The 25,510-nt window shown below is 30.9% G+C and overlaps 1 protein-coding gene across 3 annotated transcripts in view; it reads left to right on the forward strand.

Annotated features, from left to right (window-relative positions):
* The window catches only part of LOC148612491 (speckle-type POZ protein-like), a 74,780-nt gene that overhangs the window by 43,397 nt on the left and 5,873 nt on the right, over positions 1-25,510 (forward strand). For 2 of the 3 annotated variants that reach the window (XM_088593986.1, XM_088593984.1), the window contains exons 2-7: positions 7,865-8,069; positions 12,817-12,938; positions 14,846-14,997; positions 21,360-21,487; positions 22,576-22,753; positions 24,412-24,467. In XM_088593986.1, coding sequence (XP_088450112.1) covers positions 7,992-8,069; positions 12,817-12,938; positions 14,846-14,997; positions 21,360-21,487; positions 22,576-22,753; positions 24,412-24,467 — 714 coding nt within the window. In that variant the 5' untranslated portion in view covers positions 7,865-7,991. Of the gene's footprint in view, positions 1-4,159; positions 4,386-7,864; positions 8,070-12,816; positions 12,939-14,845; positions 14,998-21,359; positions 21,488-22,575; positions 22,754-24,411; positions 24,468-25,510 lie in introns of those variants that run through there. The other variant, XM_088593985.1, reaches the window with a different exon arrangement.

Below are 25,510 nucleotides of genomic sequence, written 5' to 3' on the forward strand. Positions count from 1 at the left end.
TCAGTAATAATTTAAAGATATTTTTTTTTTGTTACTTGCATGTTCAGTGGTTCAAATTTACTTTCTAGAGAAAATGGTGTTAGACTTTTTTGCATTTTAAATGAAAGGTCTACTTGAAAGTGAGAGGTCCATCAAATATAAGTAAGTGTCAAGTATGGTAGGTCCAGGACCTAGGTAAATGAAATTTCAATGGTCCTGCATCTGAAATTGAAGGTCCTGACTCTTAGACCATAGCTTATTTGGATCCCTGATGTTGGAAATTTCATTCCAGGTGTACTATGGTTAGAAAATGTCAAATTTGAACCATTTAATGCTTCGAAGCGTTTGCTTTCTGAAAATTAGTAAAGATTTGTTAAAAAGTGTCATGCAACAATAGTACAACAAATTTGTATACAATTAATTTTCATCTTACAGTCTCTGCCATTTCATTTATGTCATTACAATCTGAAATGTTTTGGTAGAACAAATGTCTGATACATTTTTTTAAAAAAGGCCTCGCTAGCTTGTAGTCTTAAATAGAATCTTGTCTCTGGGATTAGATATTGGTTGGTACATGATATGTAATATATGAACTATGTGGTTAAAATGTCTGCCATGGCTGTCAGATGATTTGATTGATATTGGTGCATTTTCAAATGAATCTAACTGGTACAAAATAATGATGAAGTATGATACCCATCTACCCCTGATAAACAGATTATTAATGTGCATGTAATGAATCCTGAGTGCTGTTTGTGGATAGAGGCAGGTGGTATTTGTCTGTTTCATCTTTATTTGTCTTTGTTTGGAGCAAATTTGAGACATATTTATGTGTGAATTCCTTTTCCTAAACAATGTTCTTTCATTATATATTTATTTTAATCTTTTTATGAAAGGTCTCTGTTTAGAACTTCATTTCTTATGACTTACTTCATTTTCATTTATTTCAGTTCTTCCATTACCTGGGATGGGATACATTTCTGTTTCTTCTTTTTTTTGTTCCTAGAGGTCTTGCCATAGAAAAAAATCTTAAAAGTAGCTAAGCAGTGAATTTTAGTCCAACCATTTTACTTAAGAAATATAGTAAATGAGTCTCCCTGAAAGTATGTCATTGTGTAAAGTGCAGTTTTATCAAGACATGACTACCTTCAAGGACTTTAAATGATTGGTCCCCTACATAGAAATCTAAAACAAACCTAATTGTTTTCTTGACAGTATAAAGCCTTTCAATTATTATAGTGAGTAATATAGTCAACTTCAAGGAATAGAGCTGTGGTCTTCCCTTGATTAAATGACAATCACCTGATGAACTATCTTATATAGAATCAAACATATTAAAATCCCTAGTTTAAATCTTGATAATTGTTCAGTTAACTACTAAACACATTTTATCAGGTAATGCTCATTTGTTTAAGGTAAGGCCAACTCTGGAGTTCACTATGTTTTCCACTGTAATTTGCCTGCAGTGTTGATACCCACCTTTACACTGAAAAGAACAACCATCACAATCTAATTATAAGAATAAAGTATTTGACCTATTTCCTGGGATTAATTGGTCCTATAGAAAAGTGATAGCTGGTTACTATGGACTTGTTATCAACAGTATCTATTTCTGACTTCATTGTATTGTTAGAATCAAATATTTACTGGAATTAGTTAGTAAAAGAGATAAGGGTAGATTTGCACCCTTAGCTTGACAATTATCTCCACAGTACAGCATCTTTTGTTTGGAGTATGGTACAATTACAATATCAATAAATCATTAAAAAAAATGATATAGGGAGGATATTACTATTCTGTTTGAACAGAAATTGTCATTTCTTTTAAAAGTTATATATTTGAAGTATATCATCTTTACATATTGAGTTTGTAACTTCATTTACTTTTATCAGGGGAGTGGGGTTACCATGGAAAAAAATGAAATTTAAAGTAAAAAGGAGTAAGACTTTTAATGATCCTAAAAAAAATCTAGTAGTATTTAACCAAATGTAACAAAAGCAAAAGTCAAAATATCAGTTAGGACAGATGAGTGATGGAAGATGCTTGTCAGATTCTGTTAAGTAAAACAACTGAAATTGGAAGTAAATTCCTGTCTCATATATCAATCTATTATACTTATGGTATAAACATGTAATTAATGTGAATTGTTAAACTCTACAGCAATGCATTATAATTGGCTTCTTACTGAACATGTGCCTATCAAAGATGATTTTTTATCAGTCTGAACAATACAGTGTGAGTGATAATCACATGTAGGAGCTTCTGAAGGTCTTGTACTTAGTGATCAATAATGATTGCCCAGGTCATTGTTTTCTGTAAGCTGTGACTGATTGCAGAAAAAATTGTAACTGAATCTCTCAATTCTTTTATGTCCTGCCATTAAGATTTTCTCTAAAATAGTATATTCATGTATGTACCTTGATACATTATTGCAACGGCTGTAAATCCAAAAAATTATAAATGATGACAGATTTCCACATAATATGATATCTTGATAGCCATTCAATCATTTTGGAAATGAGCTTTTTATAATTATTAGTTAAGGTATCAAAATTTTCTGTGTCTCCACTCCTTCTTTCTACCCCAGCATTTTAAACTCCTTTACCCCAACAAGACTTGTATCAATTAAGATTAATACAGTATTTGTACAGCCAATTTAAGTGACGTATTTTCCTTGTGTGCATGCACTAGATTTTGGCAAAATGAATTGACCAATTTGATTTGAATAGCTCTACTTTCCTTTCAGACAATAGATAGCTATTAATGCATGATTGATAGTTTTTCCTGTAACCCAGAAAATTGTTCTGGATGATAAGTGGTTTTTAGAATAGTTTCAGTTGTGTATGTAAATAAAACTGTCTGCTGAGTTGATGATATTCTGTTATGTGATGTCTATTTTATAGTTGTGTAGGTGTCCAATCTTTCATTACGTAACATAGTGGTCATATGGTATACAAATGTTACAGTGGACCAATTGTCCAGAGAGAAAAGGTGTTAAGGAGGTAGACTTAGGGTAAGGGACACAACTCTTAAAAATCATTGGAACGTTTGTATGCAGCATTTTACATCCATCTTATGCAAGCATCAAATTAACTTGGACTGATTTTATTCTGCTTCAAACAAAAGCTTGAGAGGCTTTGGTGAAATTGAATATGATACAAACATATTACTGATTTCAAGAGTGATGTTCCTTACCCTAGGTCTACCTCCTTAAGGAGAAAAGGGCATAGCTTCGAAAGTGTTTTGAAGGAAGTGTGATAGACTCAGGAGTGTTCTAGAATTGGAAAGCTTGCATAAAAAGGTATCTTTCCCTAAACAGAACTTACAAAATTAACTTTCCCTGTTTTAAGTGTCACTTGCCATGGGTAACAGAAACTTCTAGAGCCCTTGACTAATGAAGAGACCATTTGGTGGTCATAGAGTGAGGATGTGGGTACTGTAGGTTAGAAAATAAATAGAGAAATGATCAGATATGTTAGGAAATAAGAAAAAGGTTGAAAGGTAATGATCAAACTTTTGACTTCAATTCCTCAGTTATTAACCTTTCAACTTTTTATGTGCATATTTACCTAGATAATTCATTGTTTTCCTAAATAAGTGTCTTAAAATATCCACTAATTCAACCCTTTGTTTGATTACTATCTAAATGAACTGCAGCTTTTCTTGTAATGCATCTTTCTCATGAATTATTAATCAGTCAACTCTTGCTTAAGTCCTTTTATTAGTTCTATTTCCAGTGTTCAATTCTCTGATATACTTATTTGTTGAGGAAAGATAAATTTAAATGTCATATTACACATACTTGAGGTTATTTATTGAGTAAGAATTTTAACCATGGTAAAAATAGATACTTAAAGTAGGTTAAAAAATGACACAAAAAATTTAAAAAGTCTTCGATCATTATGAAATGAAAGTTTATTAATTGAAATATCAATATTTGTTAATAATGGATTATTCTGATATACAATAGCCTCTAAAAAATATTGAATTTTGATTTTCCTATGAAAATGATCTTTTTTCCATGTATTGATAACCAATATTTTCTAGAACAAACAATCCTGATAAATCAGACTAATGATTCATCAATGCTTTGTGTGTGCCTTTGATCTGTCCAATAGTACTAAAAAAATAATTCATATAAACATGTGAATAAGCTTGCACATGCTGAGCCTGTTAGGGAAAATCCTTGATACAAGGTGAAGGTCGACAATACAGAAAGTAGGACAAGCACAGCTCTTATTGTATATTCTTAGTAACGTGTTAAAAGTGAAAGTTGTCATTGTGGAACAGTCTTGATTATTTTTCAGAAGAACTAGGATTTATTTGTGAAATTATTGATTGTGTGATTTGATTAGTAAATAATGTGAAGAGATGTTGGATGTTAACAATTTGAAATCTCTATTGGGGTAAATATAGATTGTATTTATTTCTGGTACAATAAGTTACTGGTACAGTTGTCACATTAAGAACTACTCTTCTTTGTTTATGTGAGAACCTATTTATTTTTATTTGGTTTTTTGACCAAGTGCTAAGATATATATGTGTGTTCCTTTTTATAAAAGTTAGAGGATAATCATTTTCATGTTTGTTTTGAAGAAAATATTTTGTTTTGTTTCATTTTACTATTATCTTATTTTTTGCTGTTAAAAAACATTCGATCACTTTTAATTTCAATTGGATGGTGGTTTGTGGAAAGAGGCAATGGAGACAGCTATTTACAAACACATTAAGAAAATGTTTTGGGAGAGGCTTGAATTAGGGATTATCACTTATTGATAAACAGAGAGGAGATTTTTTGTAAATGTTTTCATTATAAACTGTTTGTTTTGAAGAAAACATTAAGCTGATAGTCTTGGTGTTATATAATCTTATTCTATTTAATTACAAAGCTGTTAAGTTATGTGATTCAGAAAGTATAAAGATTTAATGAACTTCTGAAGATCAAGGGCAAAAATTCAGATGAAAAGAATTTTATATGATTTCATGATCAATTTACATGGGCTTGCACTTTATGCGTATCTGCAACCAGTATTACTTGTATTCCCTCTGCATGTATAATGAATGGGTGTCTATGGGTTATATATAAGGCTGTTTTATACATGTTTTTAAATTACTTTTTGCTGATTTTGTCACGAAAAGTTTCAACATCGAACTGTTTTTTGATATAACTTGATGTATAATTTATGTTCTCGTGATGTTTTGACCTATAGTATGTTTTTCCTCTGAAAGTTATCCTGAATTGATGCTTTGGATTGTGAAGGAAATGTTTACTGGTTATGAGAATGGCTGGATTCATCTCCAATCAAAGGAGAATATTTAAATGGGGATACAAAATTAAATATCTGGGTACAACAGAGATGGATCCAGAAGTTTTGAAACGGGGGGTTAAAAGGGTTCCAGTTTATTATTTGCTCTTATTTGCACAAAATTAACATAAAAGAAGGGGGACCCACTCCGTGAAGGAGGGGAACCTCCTGGATCTGTCACTTTTACAAAGCATAGATATTCAAAACAAAAGAGTGACAGCATAAAAAAAACACATGGCATGGGTTATCAATAGTGTCATAAGTTTGTTTTACAGTACACCTGCTAGTGTGTACAAGTTATGTTTAATGAGCCACAAAGGTTTATTGAACAAACTTAATTGATCTAATGGTTTTATACTTGAGAACATTCTATATAGCTCTAAGTAAGAGTCATAAACAGCTTGGATGATATTTCACAAATCAGTACCCTGTTGTATTAAATTTATGATGCAAACTTCTGGTCTCTGTTACCATGTCCTTTTAGAAGAAATTTAACATAAGATACTCCTGTCACCCATTCATCTTTTGTTAAAAAAAGTCAGTTCTTTGATGTACATGCAGTAAATTGCAGTTTGTAATATGGCCTATTCAATGGGTTATAAAACCCATGTAAGGTTAAAATACAGTGTTATAGAAGCAGTGTTAAAATATCATTCCATCCTTCATCAGTATACTGTAATGTGTTTACAAATGGCTCCACCATAGAAATGTCAATTTTGTCTTCCAATTTGTGATCATTGGTCCTGATACTAAAATATAAATAACCAGATTTGATGCTGTTGTGGGCAAATGTCGATTGTATATTAATGAACAACAATTCTCAAATCTTATTGAAAGAGGCTTGTGGAATTGAAATGGAACAGTTGATTGGATTAATAGTAAGCTGATCTATTTTTGGTTTTTCCCATATTTAGATGTTAGTTCACATATATATCTGTTTTATTAGTATTTTAAGTTCTGATTGTCCGCCCCATTAACTAAGTTTAGGGACATTTTGGTTGAAATATTCTCTTAATTGCATGGTTGATGAAATAAACGTATGAATAGTTCCTGTTAACAATTAAAAAAAATATCTACTCAATGAATTTTAATGAACATCAGTTATATAATTTTGTATTGTTATGAAAAGTTTGTAAAAAACTGGTCACATTCTCAATGTCTGGTAAAACCTTAATATACAGTACCTATATTGGGTTTATATGTCTCTTCAGAAGAATGAAATCACTTTATTGTAGGTAGTTACATTGTAGAGAATTCAGTGACATTTTCTTTTATTGTAGAATTATTTCCCTTGGATAAAATTATCAAGGTTGATGACAGAATTATTTGAGTTTAAAAAGTGTATGAATTTCATTAAATGAAAAAAATATAATCCTACACTTTATTACATGCAAAAAAAAAATGCTTCATTGATATGTGATATTCTGCATGGACTAGTACATGTACATGGTTGTACTGTCATTGACAGAATTCTTCCAGTTCATGACTGAGATCTAGTTCATGACTGCACTACATACATTGTTATAAGCGAAAAAGTAGGACTATCAACTCTGGGACCATGATCCAACTTTATCTAGTGGGGGGTGGTCTATTGATCACTTATAACAGATATAATTCTTATATTGTTCTTGTTAAAAGAAATGTAATTTTGGACCTTGTACCTGTATTTTTCAGCAACAAAAACTAGCTATTTTGGATTTCTACAAACATTATTTACAACTTCTGGATTAGTGCATTTTTATTATCATATATGTGTCTAGTTTAACTTTTTTATTGTTTACCTCATGTTTAGGGTTTATTTACTTCTATTGTCACAACAAAGAGACTAATTTCACACATACTTGTGTCAAAATATAGGACTTCTACCAACATTGACAAAAATCAGGTGCTCCCAAATATAGAAAATCCTATGACTCTGTCTGTTTGTCAATATATCTTGCAATCTAAAAACTTCATGAACAGCCCATTTGATAATAAAGAATTTTTTTGGAAGTTTAGGCATCATATTACGTAAATATACTTGGATGAAGATAGGTTAAATTGAATGATGTCTGTAAATGATGATTTAACATGTAACCTTGTGAGAGTAATTCCTCCTAAACTACTTAATTTGTTTTGCTGAAATTTAATAGAAAGATAAAGCAAATATATCATACATAGATGTGTACAAATGAAGGACCCTGCAAGAGGAGATTATCTAACTTATAGGTACATGAATTTAGTCCGCTTGAAACATGAGGTATTCTTTTATGTTGTTACTCACAGTATTTCTAGCTTTAATTCTATTTTCTTCCATAAATTTCTGTGACAAAATGTTACCAATGGAAGTGTACTGTAAATGTATTAATTTTCACAGTGGACCCCCTAAGCATGAAAATAGTACCTGTGAAATCAGTTTATAACACTAAGAAATACTTACCATTCTTTATAACCCTGAATAATTGGCAAAAATTAGCAGCCACAAAAATTAATCCCTTAACAGTACTTGGTTTTATGAAGAAACTTGGAAAATGTGGTACTTATAACAACCTATCATTTTTTTAATAATTTTTTTATGAATAATCTTGTGTCTTTTTTAGATCTGGCGGTGACAATTCTAAAAATCCAAGAATTCCATTGTCGTATCTCGTCGCCCTGTTGCAGCCGTCCAACATACCAGACGCCCTGGATAGAGAGGCGTCTTCCGCACCGGATCATTCCGGGAGGATGGCGGTGTCACGAGTGCCAACACCGCCTCCTCAAGAAATGTCATGTCCAGTGGCAGAAAATTGGTGCTATACGCAAGTAAGTGTTGTTATTTCAAATAACAATCTAAAGTTTCAAGAAAAACAGATAAACATGTAAAAATAAACAAACCAAAAAAAAACTTACAACTTCTTTATGAACTTAGTCAACAACTTCTTTATGTAATTAGTCAACAACTTCTCTATGTACTTAGTCAACCACAGAATTTTGTACTTAGTCAACCACAGAATTGGCTGTTTATTTTAATGCTGGTATTCTAATTTACAAAAAAAATCACATGTATCTTTTCAAGTAATAATAAATTACATAGGAGTAAACTCATATTTCAAAGTGAGGTGCATGTAAGTTCACGCTTACCATAAATGGTTACTATTCATATGCCTATGTCTGGTCTTACCATGTGAAGATCTTGGGTATAGATTTTCAGTAACTGATGGTGTTGCACTAACAGGACAGTGTTTTTTTCTTCCTTTTTGCTTGAGTTGATAAATGCACTGTCGTGAATGTCATTTAGTGGATAATTGTAGATGCGGCTTTTGAATACTCTACAGATGGTTTCATTTAGAAAGCTCAGACTTTTGAACCAAGGTCTTGAGTTAGGTTTAAGTGCATGGTTTCCATATCTGCATCTACCCTCCTTGAAGTTGTTTTGTCCCATGAATAATTCAGTATTTCTTTGACATAATTACATTGTTTATACCTTACTATTAAGTTTTCCTAGTAATTGTTTCTGGACCTGTTAACACAGGTGTCATTCATTACTTAGGTTGTATCTGTATTGACCTTCATTATATGGTAATAATTAAGTTTATTGGAATCTGAAACCTACAATTGTAAAGCAGGAATAAGTATAGGTAAAACCTACTGCTGAGTCATGGTACAGTTTCTAAGGTATAATTAAATATTTTAAAGGTTTGAAGATGCCAATACATGTCAATTTTTACAGAGGGTAGATTCTGTGCTTATTTTTGGTCAAAGATTGTGTTTATTTATAAATTCATGTTTTATGGATTTTTTGTTCTTTAGTGTTGTGATGTTTTGAAGTTATATGGTTCTGTAAGCCAATGTTTTCTAGTAGTCACAATCTCTAAGAGAATGGTTATTGGAAGTATCTAAGAGAATGTTTTGTTAAATTTTATTACTTACTATCCACTACATATGTATTTTGTATCTGACACATTTGGTATTCTTTCACATTACCAAGTAACAGTTGTTATTTATTTTATCTGCCTGTCTGATTTAAGTCAATTGAATGGTTGTAGTCTTGTAAGTGTTTCGCAAGTATTTTTGTAAGTGAGTTGTAAGGTTCTTCCTAACTGGTCAATATCTAGGACAATCTGCACCAAAACCCTAATGCAATTAGCAATTGCTTGGGAAGCACTCTAACAAAATGTTTGAAAACCAAAACCATTGTAAATTGTAATAAAACATGGGATTTATCATATTTGTTAAACATTAAATTTCGAGAATATTTTTTCAAACTGGCATGTGCAGACATGTCTTTTTTTCAGCATCGGGCGAAGTATTCTAAATTTGTATTTGGTAGTGTATTTTAAAACTAAACAATATAAAGAGAATAGGTATGGTGAATACCAGTATTTCAGAGACAACAACCCCACCTGGATGAAAATGTTACATGACATCCTTGGTACTGATAAGTTGCTTTAAATATAAACTAAATGGTGAACTTAACTTATTGCCCCCCCCCCCATGACTTAAGTCAGAAAATGTCAGTCAAATAATTCTTTGATCAAACCAATTGTTTTTAAAGTATCATTCCAATAAACAGTTTATTACCAAAAGTTGGTGTTGGATGGGGATTGACTATAATGAAATAGGTAAGTCAACCTGGTACAGATGCACTGAAGGAGACAAGTGTGTGATGTTAGAATTCAAAAGTGGTTTTAACCTTTTCCTTAGAAGTATTTTTCTCTGACACTATTGAATAGAAGGGGCATGCTGTGAGACAACTTTTAGCATGGTTAAGGATTAGGTACTCTTGCTATTATTGAGGAATATGCAATGGGACATGCTGGTAGTTGACCTGTTTTATCCCAAAATACATGAAATTATATGGATGGCATATAAAATGCAAATATCATTAAAACACCAAAACAATAAACGATATGGTGTAGGCATATGTTTGGCTAATAAAATTATCCCCACCTTTAATATACATTGCATAACTGAAGGACTTCTGAGGACAAAAATATTGTTTTTCAAAAACATCTAAGGACTATAAATTATGCAAATATCAAAGAAAAAAAACTTGAGTTTCCATGGTTTAATGCTTTATCAGCCTCAGTCTGGTACTTTATTGACATACTCGATATTTGCATCAGTTATAAATCAATTTTTGTCTCTGTTTGACCTTTAGTATTTGTTTAAACCTACGTAGATCCGCCAGGTTTAACTGGCCGAGTTACCAAGCAGGGGAAGGCAAATAGGAAGTTAAGGGTTTAATTTGATAAGCTAAATGTACTTGACAGGGGGAAAATACTTGTAGATACGAAATTTGGATTGAATGATTAAAGTCCTTTTACATTTATGGTGGTTTGGTATGGGGTTGTCAGCTTTAAAAAATATGTAACGATTTCCAACTTATTTTTAGATTTTTTTTCTTGATTGATATGTAATAATAATCCTTCTTTTGTTAAAATTCTATCAGTCTTGAAAAAGTAATCCAGTAGAGCTTGTATAAAAACACTGTGATGTGGCTGTGTTTCTGTTTTCTTGATTTGATTACTGGTTGGTTCTGAATCATTTCTTTACTTCTTATAAATGGAGTTTGCTACAATGATTTCCAGCTTCTCTATGAATGTACTCAATTTTAATCTGGTTCTTTTAAATCAATCAATAGCTATCAACCAGTTTTAGAAATAGGATCTCTTCAAATGGGTTTGACCTAATATTTATACAAATGTCCTAGATTCTGGACAATTCTTATGTCAGATTAGAATGGTGCTAGTGCTGAAGTGTCATATTTATACTTGATTAAGTTTTGCTGTTATGTACTTTATTTAATAACTGTGATACCAGTGAATGATTACAATATAGGTCAGGTGTTTAAAAAAAAAGAATTCCTGGTCTAAAACTCTGGGTTTTTTTTGGTTTTTTTGTTTTTTGTTTTCAGTGCATATTTTTGACATATCCTGCAATATTTTTTCCCCATTCATTTGAGTGGTTGGGGGATGGTTATATGAGCTATATTTTCTGTAACAGATTTCTAAGCATCCTTAGATATTACGTGTATTGCTTCCTCATGATGACTTGTATCATATTTCACATTTCCAGGTTCCTTCCTAATCTATTAATCCTGTTCATTACATGACTTAATTTGACAAAAAAGGTTGAAAGGGAGTATTCTTTACATAACATAGCATGCAACATCTTGTTTAAAACCCAAATATTTCATTTCTGTCTAAACAATATTACAGAAGTTAAATAAAGTCAGAGAGAATCTTAATCTTTGATTTATTTCAAAAATGTGGAAAAAACAAACAATAGACAACCACTGACAAAATTCCTGACTAGTGACACACACAGGTGCATGAATTTTAATAATGTTGTCAATTTCTCCTGTATACATTCTTGAGAGTTACTACCCAGTCAAATAGTCAGAAGATATGAACTTGCTAACTCCTTTCATCTCTGTGCACTAAAAAGACACAAAACACATGTACATATGTAATTAGCAGAAAATCAAGTTAACACTTTGTTCCCCCTGCATCTGTCTTGGTTTACCAGGGGACCTCCCTTCACCATTTTATGTCTGAACAGACAGGTGTGCACCCAGAGGCGCTCAAATTATACCTATTCATCTCATCAGCACAGTACAGCTAGTCTCAAAATTATAGCAATTAATAAACATAAGATTCCTTTGAACCCCCTAACAAGATGTTTTTTTGTAAGTTTAAATATTCTAGCATCTGCTATAAGTACAAAAGACGGTGATTTGACAGATGAAGCTCAGTGGAGTTTCTAATTAATTATGGAATTTATATCTGCCTATTTCATAACTCTGTATTAATATTTTATGTTTCTTAGATCAGTTTTCTATGAATAATGAAGAGTTTTATAACTCTGTGTAGACTGTGTAGATTTTAGACAGTGTTTGGTTTCATATATTTGGAATTTTCACTTTTGAGTATAGATTTATTCATGTTACCACCTATTTCATCTCCAACTGGAATGTTTTTTTGTTTGTTTGTTGTTTTTTTTTTGAGGGGGGATTGGCAATTTTTTAAATTTTTTTTTGCATTGATGTATAGAACTTTAATTGATAATTTACAGAAATGTCAGACGATCAATTTGAATACTGTGTTGTCTGGCTTGTACTGAGCAGGACTGAATTTATAACTTCTTAATCCACATGGCTTATATTGTCAAGTCTATTTCTTCATTACATAAGATGTTTTGAAGCCAAATATGCAAAGATAACTAGTTAGCACTAAAGAATCAGTGAGACAATTAAGATTAGTTGTTGTATGTATTGTAAAATGTAAATGGAAGAAGATCCAAGTTATATGTCTTTAGTCAAAGAGATGTGGGATATTACAGTGACAGTTAAATATGTACAAGTTGTGAACCTCTACAGGTTTTGTATAATTATAAAAAGAAATCATGGTGTGAAATTCTGAAGGTTTCATCAAAAACAACACAATAACAAAATTTAGGTAGATCTGTTTTTCTTTTAGTCTTATACTCCCTTGCAATACTAATGGCTTATTTAAATTGTTTCCTTCCTTGACAGTTTTTGAGCTTTATTATAATGTTATAATTACAGGTCAAAGTTGTCAAGTTTTCCTATATTTGGACAATAAATAACTTCAGCTTTTGTCGAGAAGAGATGGGAGAGGTCCTGAAGAGTTCAACATTCTCAGCAGGGGCAAATGATAAACTAAAATGGTAAGTATCCACACTACTGTTAAGGCCAAACCAAATAATGTAAAGATTACAATCTGATAATGACATCTATATCTTAAACACAGGAGAGGAGTGACAGGCTTTCTCACTAACTGTTTCTCATTGGTAGTAATCTTTTAGTGCCCTGTTTTAGAAAAAAAATCTCTTAATTGATGATTTCCTAGTTGAACTATAGAAATCTGAAACAAAAGGATTGGCCACAATTTCAGTATAGGAATTATTAAGGAATCCTCAGTTTTTATGAAACAAGGCCCATAAAAATACCACCTTGAGTTAGGCCAAGAACATATGACTGATTGAGAACCTAAAAATTAGGTTTGATGGTATTAAGTTAATATGTCCTATTTTTTGTGTACATGTATGTCTGTTAAAATGTACCAGTAATTGACAAATACAGCTAGTTTCAATGCTATATTTAGCCAGATGGAGACAGGTGATCATGCAGCTGTCTTCACAATGTCAGGACTGGAAATAAACTATACTTTAGGAATACTAAGTAGAAATTCACCAATAATGAATCCTGGCTACTGACCAATATTTTGAATAGTTTATATTGCAAGACACCAGTCTTTTTTTTTTTTTTTAATTTTTGCATACTGTTTACTAAATCCAGTTTTAGTTTGAGAAAATGCTCTATGAATTTCAGAAGTATTTTGCAAAATTCTGAGGATTAAGTCTCCTTCCAACCTATGAAATGATGTCCAGTTAACTTCCAGGTAATCAAGGGAAGACCAATTCCCTGAAGTTCACGATGTTACTAGCTGTAATGAAATAGAAATACCTAATTGTGGCTTGCACTTCAGATGCATAAAAAAGGAGTGCATTTTTATAGATATATTGAAAAATCCCGAATGCCATCTGTACTTCTGGTATTTTTTCATATATGATGTTTTTTAAGATGATGTCTGCATGTAAATGCCAAATCATCCTCATTAACACACCATGCAAATACATTTTTCCTAAAGGTCAATATATGACCTTGAATAAGTTTTGATCAATTATTTATCTACAGTTCATCACTCTAAGACACTTGTGACAAATAGTTGAAATCAAATTTGTCTGTATATCTGAGAAAGAAATGGTATTTACCTAACCCATGGCATTAGAAAATGGCCACTTCCATAAAAATTTATTAGGGAAAAAGAGGTTAATTCTACAGACCACTTAAAATGACATTTTTCTTTGGAAGATGTCAAAATTACAATTAAGTTTCCTTACTCAGAGATATTCATCAGACTTTAAGGTACAAATGTACAACAGAGAAAAATATTCTCACACCAATACCACATAATGTGTCTATACCAAAATTACTATTAGGCACTTAGCAGAAACAAGTCTATCAAATTTTATATACTTCGCAAGTGAAATAATGAGTAAGAACACTTTCCTTTTCTAGTTTCCTTTAAAAGAGATGTATTTTTCTAGTCTGTCTACTAAGTTCCACACATTTAAAGAGATAAATCCAATCTTTAAATCTAAAACATATTTGGAAGACTACATATTTTGTCAAGAGTTGTCATAATACAGAATTTTTTTGGCATAAAAATTTAGGTTTTAAGTGCAAATGTTCTTTTTTTCCCACATCAGTGAATTGTTAAGCATTTTGTCAATTTTTTGATTACTTAAGTTTTTCAGTGTTGTTGAAACACATGTATTGCAGTAAATTGCAAGAAAAATTTGTTATTTATAAACTACTGTGAATTCAGAAATTCTTGTCATATTTTCTTTTTTGACTCACTGTTGGTTAGTACTTGGTTGATTTTTTTATTCGATGACGAAAAAAGTGCCGTTGGGGAAGCCAGTGTTTTCTGGACAAAATTTCACAGTCCAACCTACAAATCAGTACCTGTATTTAAAAAAAGAAACTGTACTTTGATTTTTAATTTCAGGTGTTTACGTGTAAATCCAAAAGGACTTGACGAAGAAAGTAAAGACTATTTATCGTTATATTTATTGTTAGTAGCATGTAATAAAAGTGAAGTCCGAGCAAAGTTTAAATTCTCAATACTGAATGCAAAAAGAGAGGAAACCAAAGCTATGGGTAAGTTATGGTGTAATTATAAAGACAAAAAAGGAAAAAAAAATATTGAATTTATGGAGGCAGACCTAGGGTAAGGGACATAACTGTTGAAATCAGTGATATGTTTGTATCATATTCAATTTCACCAAAGCCTATGAAGCTTTCATTTGAAACAGTATGAAATTAGTTCAAGTTACTTTGATGCTGACATGAGATTGATATAAAATGCTGTATACAAACATTTGAATGATTTGTAAGAGTTGTGTCCCCTACCCTAGGTCTACCGCCTTAAATATATGGGTGAATTACAAATAACCTGAAATATTAAAGGCCATTCTCTCTGTATCTTATACTTGCTTGTTGTATTTAAGGTTGAGATTTTGCAGTTAAAATATTCTTTATAATAAATGAGACACCCACATCAGATATAGCTCCAATTTTTTATATTTTTTTTTTGTGAAATGTTTGTCATAATTCTTCCTAGACTGCTGAATTGATTTTGATGAAACTTTATAGTAAGATTAGGCATCATATTTTGTCATAATTTAAGGAGGATAATTATTGTTTTATGACTGCAAAGGGAGATAATCCTACTTTAGAGTTTCACAAGTAAAAAGTTCTCTTGAACTCCTCTGTGCATTTTAATGAAATTTTGTATGAAGGTTAAGCATCATATATAGGTGTGCATGGTACCTGGAAAGGGAGATAATTGAACATGAGGTTTAACATAACAGAAGTCCACTTAAATCTGAAGTATTCTTAATGTGTAATGAGAACCTAGGATTGTAAAGTGATTCAAGGCATTTGTTGTAAATGTTTTAATACTATATTTTGTACATGTTATCATTAATATTACTGAATATGTGTCAACAGTTAATTATTTCATAATTATTATTTTTTAATTGAAAACAAAATCGATCAGTTAGTTGTGTAGGTGTAAACTAATAAAATATTAGAAGCATGTTGCTTTCCATCAATGATATTGATGCTGTGTTACACCAGTAAGAATTACTGATCTAGTCATATTTTATTGTCATGTATTGACTTTCTTGAAACATAAAAGAAAACTCTAACAGCTAGTAATGCTCAAGTAAATAGTAGGATTTTTTATGAATAAAGTTACTAATTATGCAGATATTTGAATTGTTGAATAATGTTTTTTGATATTGTCTCTGTTCTAATGTCTATAACATGTTCAATTAGCATCATTTTTCAGTATTTTAGTCAGTATTAAGATAGAAAATACCATCCAATGATAAAATGATAATATTGATATGATGTGAAATGATAAAATTATTTTTAAAAAAATGGTATAACATGAAGCCATTTGTATAATTCTTATATTTAGATTTAAATCTGAAATGTTGTCATTCAAGTACTATAGAAGGGTTTGATTAAAGGTCCAATTTTTTGGTTATTTTTGCATGAATTTCATCATATATTTAGTTTTTAATTAAAAAAATAAAAATAAACTGGTGTACTTTTAATAAGAATAATTAATAACCAAAAAATGAGGTTAGTTATGATTTGATTTACATCTTTTTCACATAATTAAAAAAGAAAATGAATATTTATGTAAGACTGTATGTTAGACATAAAACTGTTACAATGGGTCAAGATAAATCAAGGAAAACTTAGGGTTCCTATTTCATGTTCTTAAGAGTAATCAAGGGAACCAAGGTTATAGCGGTAATCAAAAGAATGTAATCCAGGGACAAAGACCAGACATGGAAAATAGACATACACAACAAAGAACATAAAGTAACTAAAATCATACATACAAAGTAACAAAAGTAAATGAGCAACTCGGACTCCACTAAAAACTGGGAGCATGGACCAGATGCACCGGTAGGGTAAGCGTCCTCTGCTTTTCTAGAAACACCTGCCGAGTTGCTCATAAAAAGTCAAGTCCAGGGTAGACAAACGAGGAAAGGAAAACCATGACCCATTGAATAAATCAGTTTTCATGGTGCTGATGGATACACCATAACGATTCACAAGTTCACGATGACGACCATAAAACTTCTGTAGTGATGACTTCAATCTTGTAGCAACATAACCGTGTTCCAGAAGCCTCTTTTTTAGAGTTCTAGCGCAATACAAATAGTCTGCGTAGTTTCGGCAAGCTCTGGCATAATGTATGAGTTGTGATATGAACACTCCATACAAAGGAGCCGAAGGGATGTTGCCACAGATGAAAGGAAAGTTGACAATTCTGAATGAAAAGTCATCACATTTGTCGTAAAGTTTGGTCAATAGTTTTCCTTTACCATTGATTTCTAAGTGTAGGTCAAGATATGAGGCTGACTTCACAGTGTCTGTAGTATCCTTTATCTCAAGTTCTTTTGGATAGATGCGATGTATCAAATCCCCGAAATTAGGATTGTTTAAAGATAATACGTCATCTATATAGCGGAAACTGAGATTGAAGGATCTAGCCAAATGATATTCTTTCTTTCTGATCAGATCAGCTATAAAGTCAGCCTCGTAAGAGGGAAGTAATAGGTCAGCAAGTAAAGGAGCACAATTTTTTCCCATTGGAATGCCGACTGTTTGTTGAAAAACACGTCCACCACACTGGACAAATATGTTGTCGATTAAAAATTCCAGCATTTTGTAAACATCTTTCTCTGTATATTTGGAAGATGATTTGGAATTATTTCTTACAAAGTATGAGGAATCTCTACCAAGAACTATATATTTGTATCTAGGTGTACCATCTTTTTTGGAAAAACAACGATGTATAATGTTTTTAAGTTGGGATTTTAACTGAGTATGGGAAATTGAAGTATACAGTGTTGAAAAATCATAGGTTTTAATGCTATTATATTCAGATAATAGTCTTGAACTGATAGTCTCCAAAAGATCTTTCGAATTTTTCAGGATCCACTTTGAATTAATACCACTACGGGAGTAACAAGTGTTGTGGTAGGACTGCAAACCCTCTTTGACAGTTGTGAATATAGAAGTTAAAAGTTGTGAAAGAGGTTTGGTGGTACATTTTGCAGATCCAGCTATGAAACGTTGTTTGTATGGATTCTTGTGAAGTTTAGGAATCCAGTCCATAGACGGTAAATTACAAACATTGTCCTATGGTAGAGAGACCAAAAGAGGATATCACAGATTTATGGTTTTCCACAATTTCTTCTTTGGAGAGAGTGGTAGCAGTGTAGGTCTTATCACTGCTATTATTTTCTATGTCTACCTCTGATAATAAACATTGGATATAAAACATTTTGCCGACAAAAACAGTGTTGTTTTGGGCTTTGTCTGCTGGTACAACAACATATTTGTCATGTATAGTAGACAATGTTTTTGCTACATCAGGGTCTTTGAAAACTGATGTAGCCTTGGCACTCATTGACCTACTTAAAACTTTCATTCGTTTTCAAAGACCTCACGGCCTTTAACCACTCTGACAGAGAATCAATGTCTTCTTGTTCTCCTTTTATCCATTTTCTTGCATAGTCCTCGACGGCATCCATAAGAACTTTAAAGTTATAATTCCAATTTAAGGAGCATGGTTCACGGTACTTGGTACCTTTAGGAAGGATATTACGTGGAGATTCGTTTTCAATAATGGTTAAATCTCCCATAATGACGTGACCAGAAGGACCATATTTGAATGTAGAGGTTTTGCAAGAACAGTCAGGTGGTTTAGCCTTGAAGTCCACAATCTAGAGGTTCTGCAATAGCCTTTTATAATTGAAAATTTTGGATGCGATGGGTGAAGTATAGGAATATGAAATAATTGGTATGGATTTGTCTTTGAAATATGGGGGAATTTTGTTGGTAACATTTTTGTGATGGAGGATGTTAGCCAAATTAATTGCATCTATACCTTTGTTCACAAACAGTAGTGGAAGAAACGATCGTCAGTATACAAATTAATATCAACAAAATATGTTGTTAAGATAGAACAAATTTTCTCCTCTTGTTGGTGTTCAGTAATTTGATATTAGTCATTAAAAATCAGCTAGAATGTTTAACAAATTTCAGATATGAAAAAAAAACAGTGTAGATATCAACAACAGAATGAAAGAAAATATTCTGCATCTTTGGACTGAAAATTAATCATAACTTAAGTAGGTTTCATATTACATGATAACTTAATTAAATATCAACAAAAATAACAATCTTGTCAAAGACTCAGTGTATTATTAACAAAAACCAAAAATAATAGAAAATGTTATTTTATTATGGAGTCTTTGCATTAACTAATCCTGATGCCACACTTCACCATGCATTTACAGTGATGTATAGTTAATTACTGAAGTATTAGATACTAAGTTGATATTGACTGTTTTCTGAGCAATTGTTCTTGTATATCATCACCTCTCACAATTATATTGTGCTATTTTCTTCTATTTATTGTCCCATTGTTGTAAGATTATAGGAGAATATGTAGGAGTTGAGGCTTTAACATTTAAATTCATGGTGCCAGAAGTCATATATTTCCATTACAAAGACAGAGCAGACAATTTCTATGAGTCAAGTTCATTAAAAGGAATTTTTCATATGCAAATTCATTGTCATATAAACTCACAAAGCTTAAGTACATACAAGCAAAAACAACCATAACATAGAAATGAAATTCTGGTTCTGTATCTTAAAGTTCAGAACTTGTTCTTCCCTTTTCTATTAATTAATAATGATCTCTGATTTTGAATTCTGTGGTTAAAATTTAGATAGTTAAAAAAAGATTCAGGTTAATATTTTTTATTTGACCCCAACATTTTTGCATAATTGTCTGTGTTGTCTTTCACAGACACGTGGTTTGAGTATTAAATGATGGATTTTTATTTCAAAAACTACAACAAGAAATGAAAAGAATGTTTGGTTTGATTGAGGAGTTATCCCCATGCCATTTAGTATAAATAGGCCAAAAAGGTAGTTAGTCAAGTATTTCATAAAAATTGTATAAATTGCTTATTTCTTGAACAATTTAAATGGGTTGAATTAAAAGTCATGACTTTTGTGGTTCATGTATATGCTGATATTACTGTAACCCTATATTAAGGCATTCTTATTGTAAACCGACTTGAATAAGTCACAACAAATAAATTCTTTCATGGTAGAATACATGTCAAACAGAGTGTTGGTCTGATATGGAAATTAATGGTAACAATGTTCATATCCTAGAAATAAAACATTTGGTAAATAGTATTCAAAATGTTCATAAAATCCATGAACATCGAAATTAAAAGTAACAAAGTTCATACCCTAGAAATAAAACGGTAAATAGTGGTCAAAATGTTCATACAATCCATGAACATCGAAATAAATAGTAACAAAGTTCATATCCTAGAAATAAAACAGTTGGTAAATAGTATTCAAAATGTTCATAAAATCCATGAACATCGAAATTAAAAGTAACAAAGTTCATACCCTAGAAATAAAACGGTAAATAGTAGTCAAAATGTTCATAAAATCCAGGAACATGAAAACTAAGTATTGAGACCACATAAAATTTAAATTTAGTTCAAATACTGGTAGTTTGATCCAATTAATTAGTGTTATCAAATCTTGTAGACCCACACATGGGATTGACAGTAATTGGAGAGTAGGATATGTACTTTTATCCTACCATCAGTTTATAGTCTTGTGTACTTTTAGCACACCACCTTACTACTTGCAAAGATCAAACAATTTACTTACATTTTATATTTGAAACTGAAAAAATTGTTGCTGAAATAAATAAGTTAGATTCTATAAAAACACATTAAAACAGATTTTTTTAAAATTAATAGATAAAAATGATTTGGAGTACACAGCTATAGAATCAATAATCTTCATGTTTTAAATTTTTTGTTAAGTTCATTTGGTAAAAGACAACATTACATTTATTTTAGGTCCTGTGGGTCCAAAATTTGAATTTGATTTGATTCGTATCTACTTTTTTGCTTATTATAAACCAACATATTTTTGTGACTACTTTCTTTCATGTTTTGCTGTCATTTGCTAATTTTGCCAAGAATTATTTTTGTGTTTTTAATAAAATAAAGATAGTGTCTGAGTATGCTTTTTCATGACTTTTTATTTTTGCGATAATTCTACGTTCTTAAAAGTCATGAAAATAAATCGCTCGCGAAAATTAGTGGGTTGACAGTATCCTGACCTTAACCCGTAAGTTGTAAGCCTACATGTGAAATTAAAGTTTGATTATCTTAGAAACTTGATATTTGATAAACACATTTAAATTTGCTTTATAATGTGCTCATTTTCATACTCCCTTACCTAAGTTACAATGGGGGTCAGAGGGAAAACAAAGGAGTAGCCTCCTTGCCTATTCCCCCCTACCACCACAATATTCTACTTTTGGTTGACCATTCATTGTTCTAAATATAAGATCTTTATTACTTATGTTGTATTCTGTTTTATAGAGAGTCAAAGAGCCTACAGATTTGTCCAGGGAAAAGACTGGGGGTTTAAAAAATTTATTAGAAGAGATTTTCTTATGGATGAACAAAATGGTTTATTACCAGACGACAAATTAACTATTTTCTGTGAGGTATGTTAAATTCATAATGTCAGAGGTGTAATTCATTTCCAATATCAAACCATTCCAGACAAATTCCATCAAAGTAAATCCAATAATAACAAAATAATTTTTCTGATATCTAAAGTACTGGTAGTATTCTGGGTCAATGCCCAGGAGAAAAAACTCATAGTCACTGAAGCCTGTTAAAAAAGAATTAATTTGGAAACTTGTTTAGGGTTCCCTTTACCAACAGCATCATTTGTTGGTCTTCTATTGAAAACATGGGAGATAAAGGCTATGAAACAAGACATAGCTGGAGAATTGTAGATAGAAATTTGAGGGTAAATCCTTCAAATCAAAAATATTTATGTGCAATAGTGATTGTCAATTTCACATGCCTTCAATGAGGGTCTTCATTACAACAAAGCATTCCAGTAATTTTTTTTTTATTTGAATCTCAAAGACTAAATACTGTACTCACTTTATATAATTTGTCTAACATGTAAAATATGATCATTTTTTCTTAAACTGATGAATTTAGTTTGTGAGTGAATCGTACAATTTAACCCATCAATGAATTATGAGAATGCTGAGTTGAGTCCTACAGAAACTTTTAAAACATTCAGTTTAGAGTCCTGTTTGTATATCAATTCAACTAACACTCTGCCAAACCACAAATATTAAAGCAGAACTTTGCCATGATGTATGTTTTTGTAACTGAATAACTTTCTATATGGTAGAACACTTACGTCAAAGATATACAAAAATTAAGCTTGAAACAAGGAGACATTATGAGAAATTAGTTTACTCCATTAGTCTCAATATCCCTCATTAAAATTATGTTAGGAACCTAGAAAATTATATAACAGTTCATGTTTTTTTATCTTCCATGAAAGTTGAAAAAACACGTTATTGAAAATTTCAATCACTTATTCAACAGTATTATATTGTTGTTTATGAATACAAAGTATATTTTTTGTCAATGAAGATAAATTGTTGAAAAGTCCATTTAAACCTTGTTATAACCATTTTTTGCCAAGAACCACTTGAAAATGCCACAAGGCTCCTTTATTTAGGCTCTGTGTACTCATTGGTTAATGTGATCTTGTTTTTTGTAGGTATCAGTGGTAGGAGATACAGTTAATGTCTCGGGACAGTCCAACTGTACCCCTGTCAAAGTTCCTGAGTGTAAATTAAGTGATGATCTTGGCAGTCTTTTTGAAAGGTCATCGTTTAGTGATGTAACACTTTGTGTTGGAGGAAGAGAATTTCAAGCCCATAAGGCAGTATTAGCAGGTTAGTTATGGCAGAACAAAACTGACATTTGGTATTTTACTGTGATACCTGTCTAAACTGAATCTGGAAAATCTAATAACCTGTTTTAACAACACATTATTTACAGTCACTTTTTCTTACTTTAAAGGTATTTTGATCTTAGGTAAACTGAACACCTGTCTGAAAGGGGTATGATTTAGACAGGTTTTGCTGAACACCTTGACAGTTCATTTTACAACAAATCATTAAACAAGACCTCTTTGTGCCATCGAGAAAATTAATCCTGTTTCGAATGTGACTATACAATTATACAATCAGTATGTAAACTCTTGTTTGTTTTGTTAAAAACGTTCAGTTATTTATTATAATCCAACTATTAGTGCAACATATGTTGCAGTTTCATACACACCTTTCTTATTTGTAATCAAAGGTGTTCTCTGGCGTCACAAATCCAATTAAACATAACAGTACAATGCCTGGTGTTTTTGCAAGTTGAACAATTTGTCAAATTCATGCAAACTTTCTTCACTTTTTCCAACAGAAATTAAGAAACATTTAATAACATATCATCATTCAGGTTCAGTACTTTTTTTTATTGCTCTAAGGGAGATTACTGTGAAAATTATTCAATATTTTTTGTGGTATCTTAGTGCAAGAATATTGAATGATAGTGCTGTAAAGTTTCTAGGTTTCTGTCATTGAAGTGCATAATGTGGTAGTTAATTGGTCTAAATAGAAAATCAGCCTTATTAAAAATGGCATCAGAAATGGTGATTTCTTTAAAACCCTGGAAGTTTTTTATTACATGAATTTTACAAACAATCATGATTCTTTGCTGAATAAAAGGATTTTTTTATCTTTTCTATTTAGTTGTTCTTTAATTTGCTAAGATAAATCTTTACAGCTTAATTCTTGGAATCCCCTTCTCGTAAACACAAACCCATATGCTTCATTTACATTGCTGATTATGCATAGCATCTGTTTGAGTAAAAGGTCTAGAGTTTACAGGAGCACTATACTAAAGAAAAAATAAGTACATTCAGGTAAAATATTACAAACGTTTTTTTCTGAATGAACTCCTTGAGCTTCTTACAAACACAATATTTGTAGGTTTTATATTACAACCTAGAACAGGCTCTATATTATCTTACTCAGTTCCAAAAAGTACTTTTTTTCATGAAAACATCAAGCATTGTATTTAAATGGGTTTTTTTGGGGTACTTTTCCAGGATTTTGGTGTGTGTTTGTTTTTTTTTCTGTGGGGATATGTAAATACAAGATTGTTTAAATTGTTATTGTTGAACTGATACACAAAATATATCTTTGAAGCTATGTAACTTATGCATCATTGATACAATTTAGAAACCACATGAGAAAGAAACAAGCTCATTCAAGATTTAAAAATAAAAAATAATAAAAAAACTCATAAACTACACATACAACAGTGATTTTAAATCCTAATTGGCATTTTTTGCTGCTTGTCAAATACATAGTGAAAGTTTGTATTTTGTCAAATGCATAGTGACAGTTGTTTTATAGCTCAAGATTTAAGTCATGTAAATATTGCTTTCTAATAAGATACATTGTTTATCCTTTTTTCCTGTTGTAAATGCTAAAAGAAAAAAAACATACAGTTATTTATATAGATATTTACATATTTTTACTCTTTTTTATTACAGCTAGATCTCCAGTATTTAATGCAATGTTTGAACATGAAATGGAGGAAAGAAAACAGGTATAAATAAACAGAAGAAATAAAATATTGGTGACTTTTGTCATTGTTGATAAATCATGAATTTAAAAAAACTTAAACAGGCAAAAACAGGTTTTTTTTACATATTAATGTTGCCATTTATAAATTTTGCAATGAATGTCATTTTTTATTATCATGAAATGTGGATACAAACTTAGGAACATCTTATGATAAAATTTGAATAATGTTTAGCTTCTAGATATTAAAATAAGTGTTGACAATATATTTTTAAGTTTCTTTGTAAATAATGAAACCTAAAACATTATCAATTGAAAACTTACCATAAACATGAAATTATAAAGAACTTGTGATGTTGAGGCCTAGTATAGCATGCTTTTTATTCAGTTTCAATGAAATAATATTTATTTTTTATTTTTTTAGGAATATTTTTTTACTTTATTACATGTATATATACTTCAATTGCACATCTCAAGGATTTCACTGTAAAACCTTTTTGGCCAATATCATAGAAAGACAATTGTGCTTCATTAAGAAGCAGAAAAAATGAAAAATTTACATATTATACAGTAGCAAAAACTGAATAATTTACTTTGTATTAATGTTTATTCAGACAGTGTCTGCTTGTATCTGTCCTGTGGTTTGGCTTTTTGGGTATTAGTCATTACCATATGAAATCAGTTCTTTGTTTTTGTGGTAAGGAGACATTTATGTGATATTTAGTTGGTCTTAAAAATAAAGGACACATGGTTGACCTTTTCATAACCTTTGAATTTTAATATCAAGGTTCAATTTTGTATACAATGTGTTAATTCCAATACATGTATTTTGAAATTAGTATTCTTCGAGAGTAATAATTTGTCACATTATCAAGTTTCTAAGGTTAAAATATATCACCAACATAGCAGCTTTAGCTTTGGGGAGGTCGGACAAGTCGTACATTTGTATCACCATGTCAGAAAATTATTTTAATAAAAGGTAGCTAATTCTAATCTTAGTTTTTAGGAGTTTTTATCTCTAAGGTTGAAAATAAGACATTTCATTATAGGAAGAAAAATTCTATAATT

Source organism: Perna viridis, chromosome 7, assembly GCF_037379345.1.
Source record: "Perna viridis isolate PV_CMFRI_1.1 ecotype Kerala chromosome 7, ASM3737934v1, whole genome shotgun sequence".
Taxonomy (NCBI): domain Eukaryota; kingdom Metazoa; phylum Mollusca; class Bivalvia; order Mytilida; family Mytilidae; genus Perna; species Perna viridis.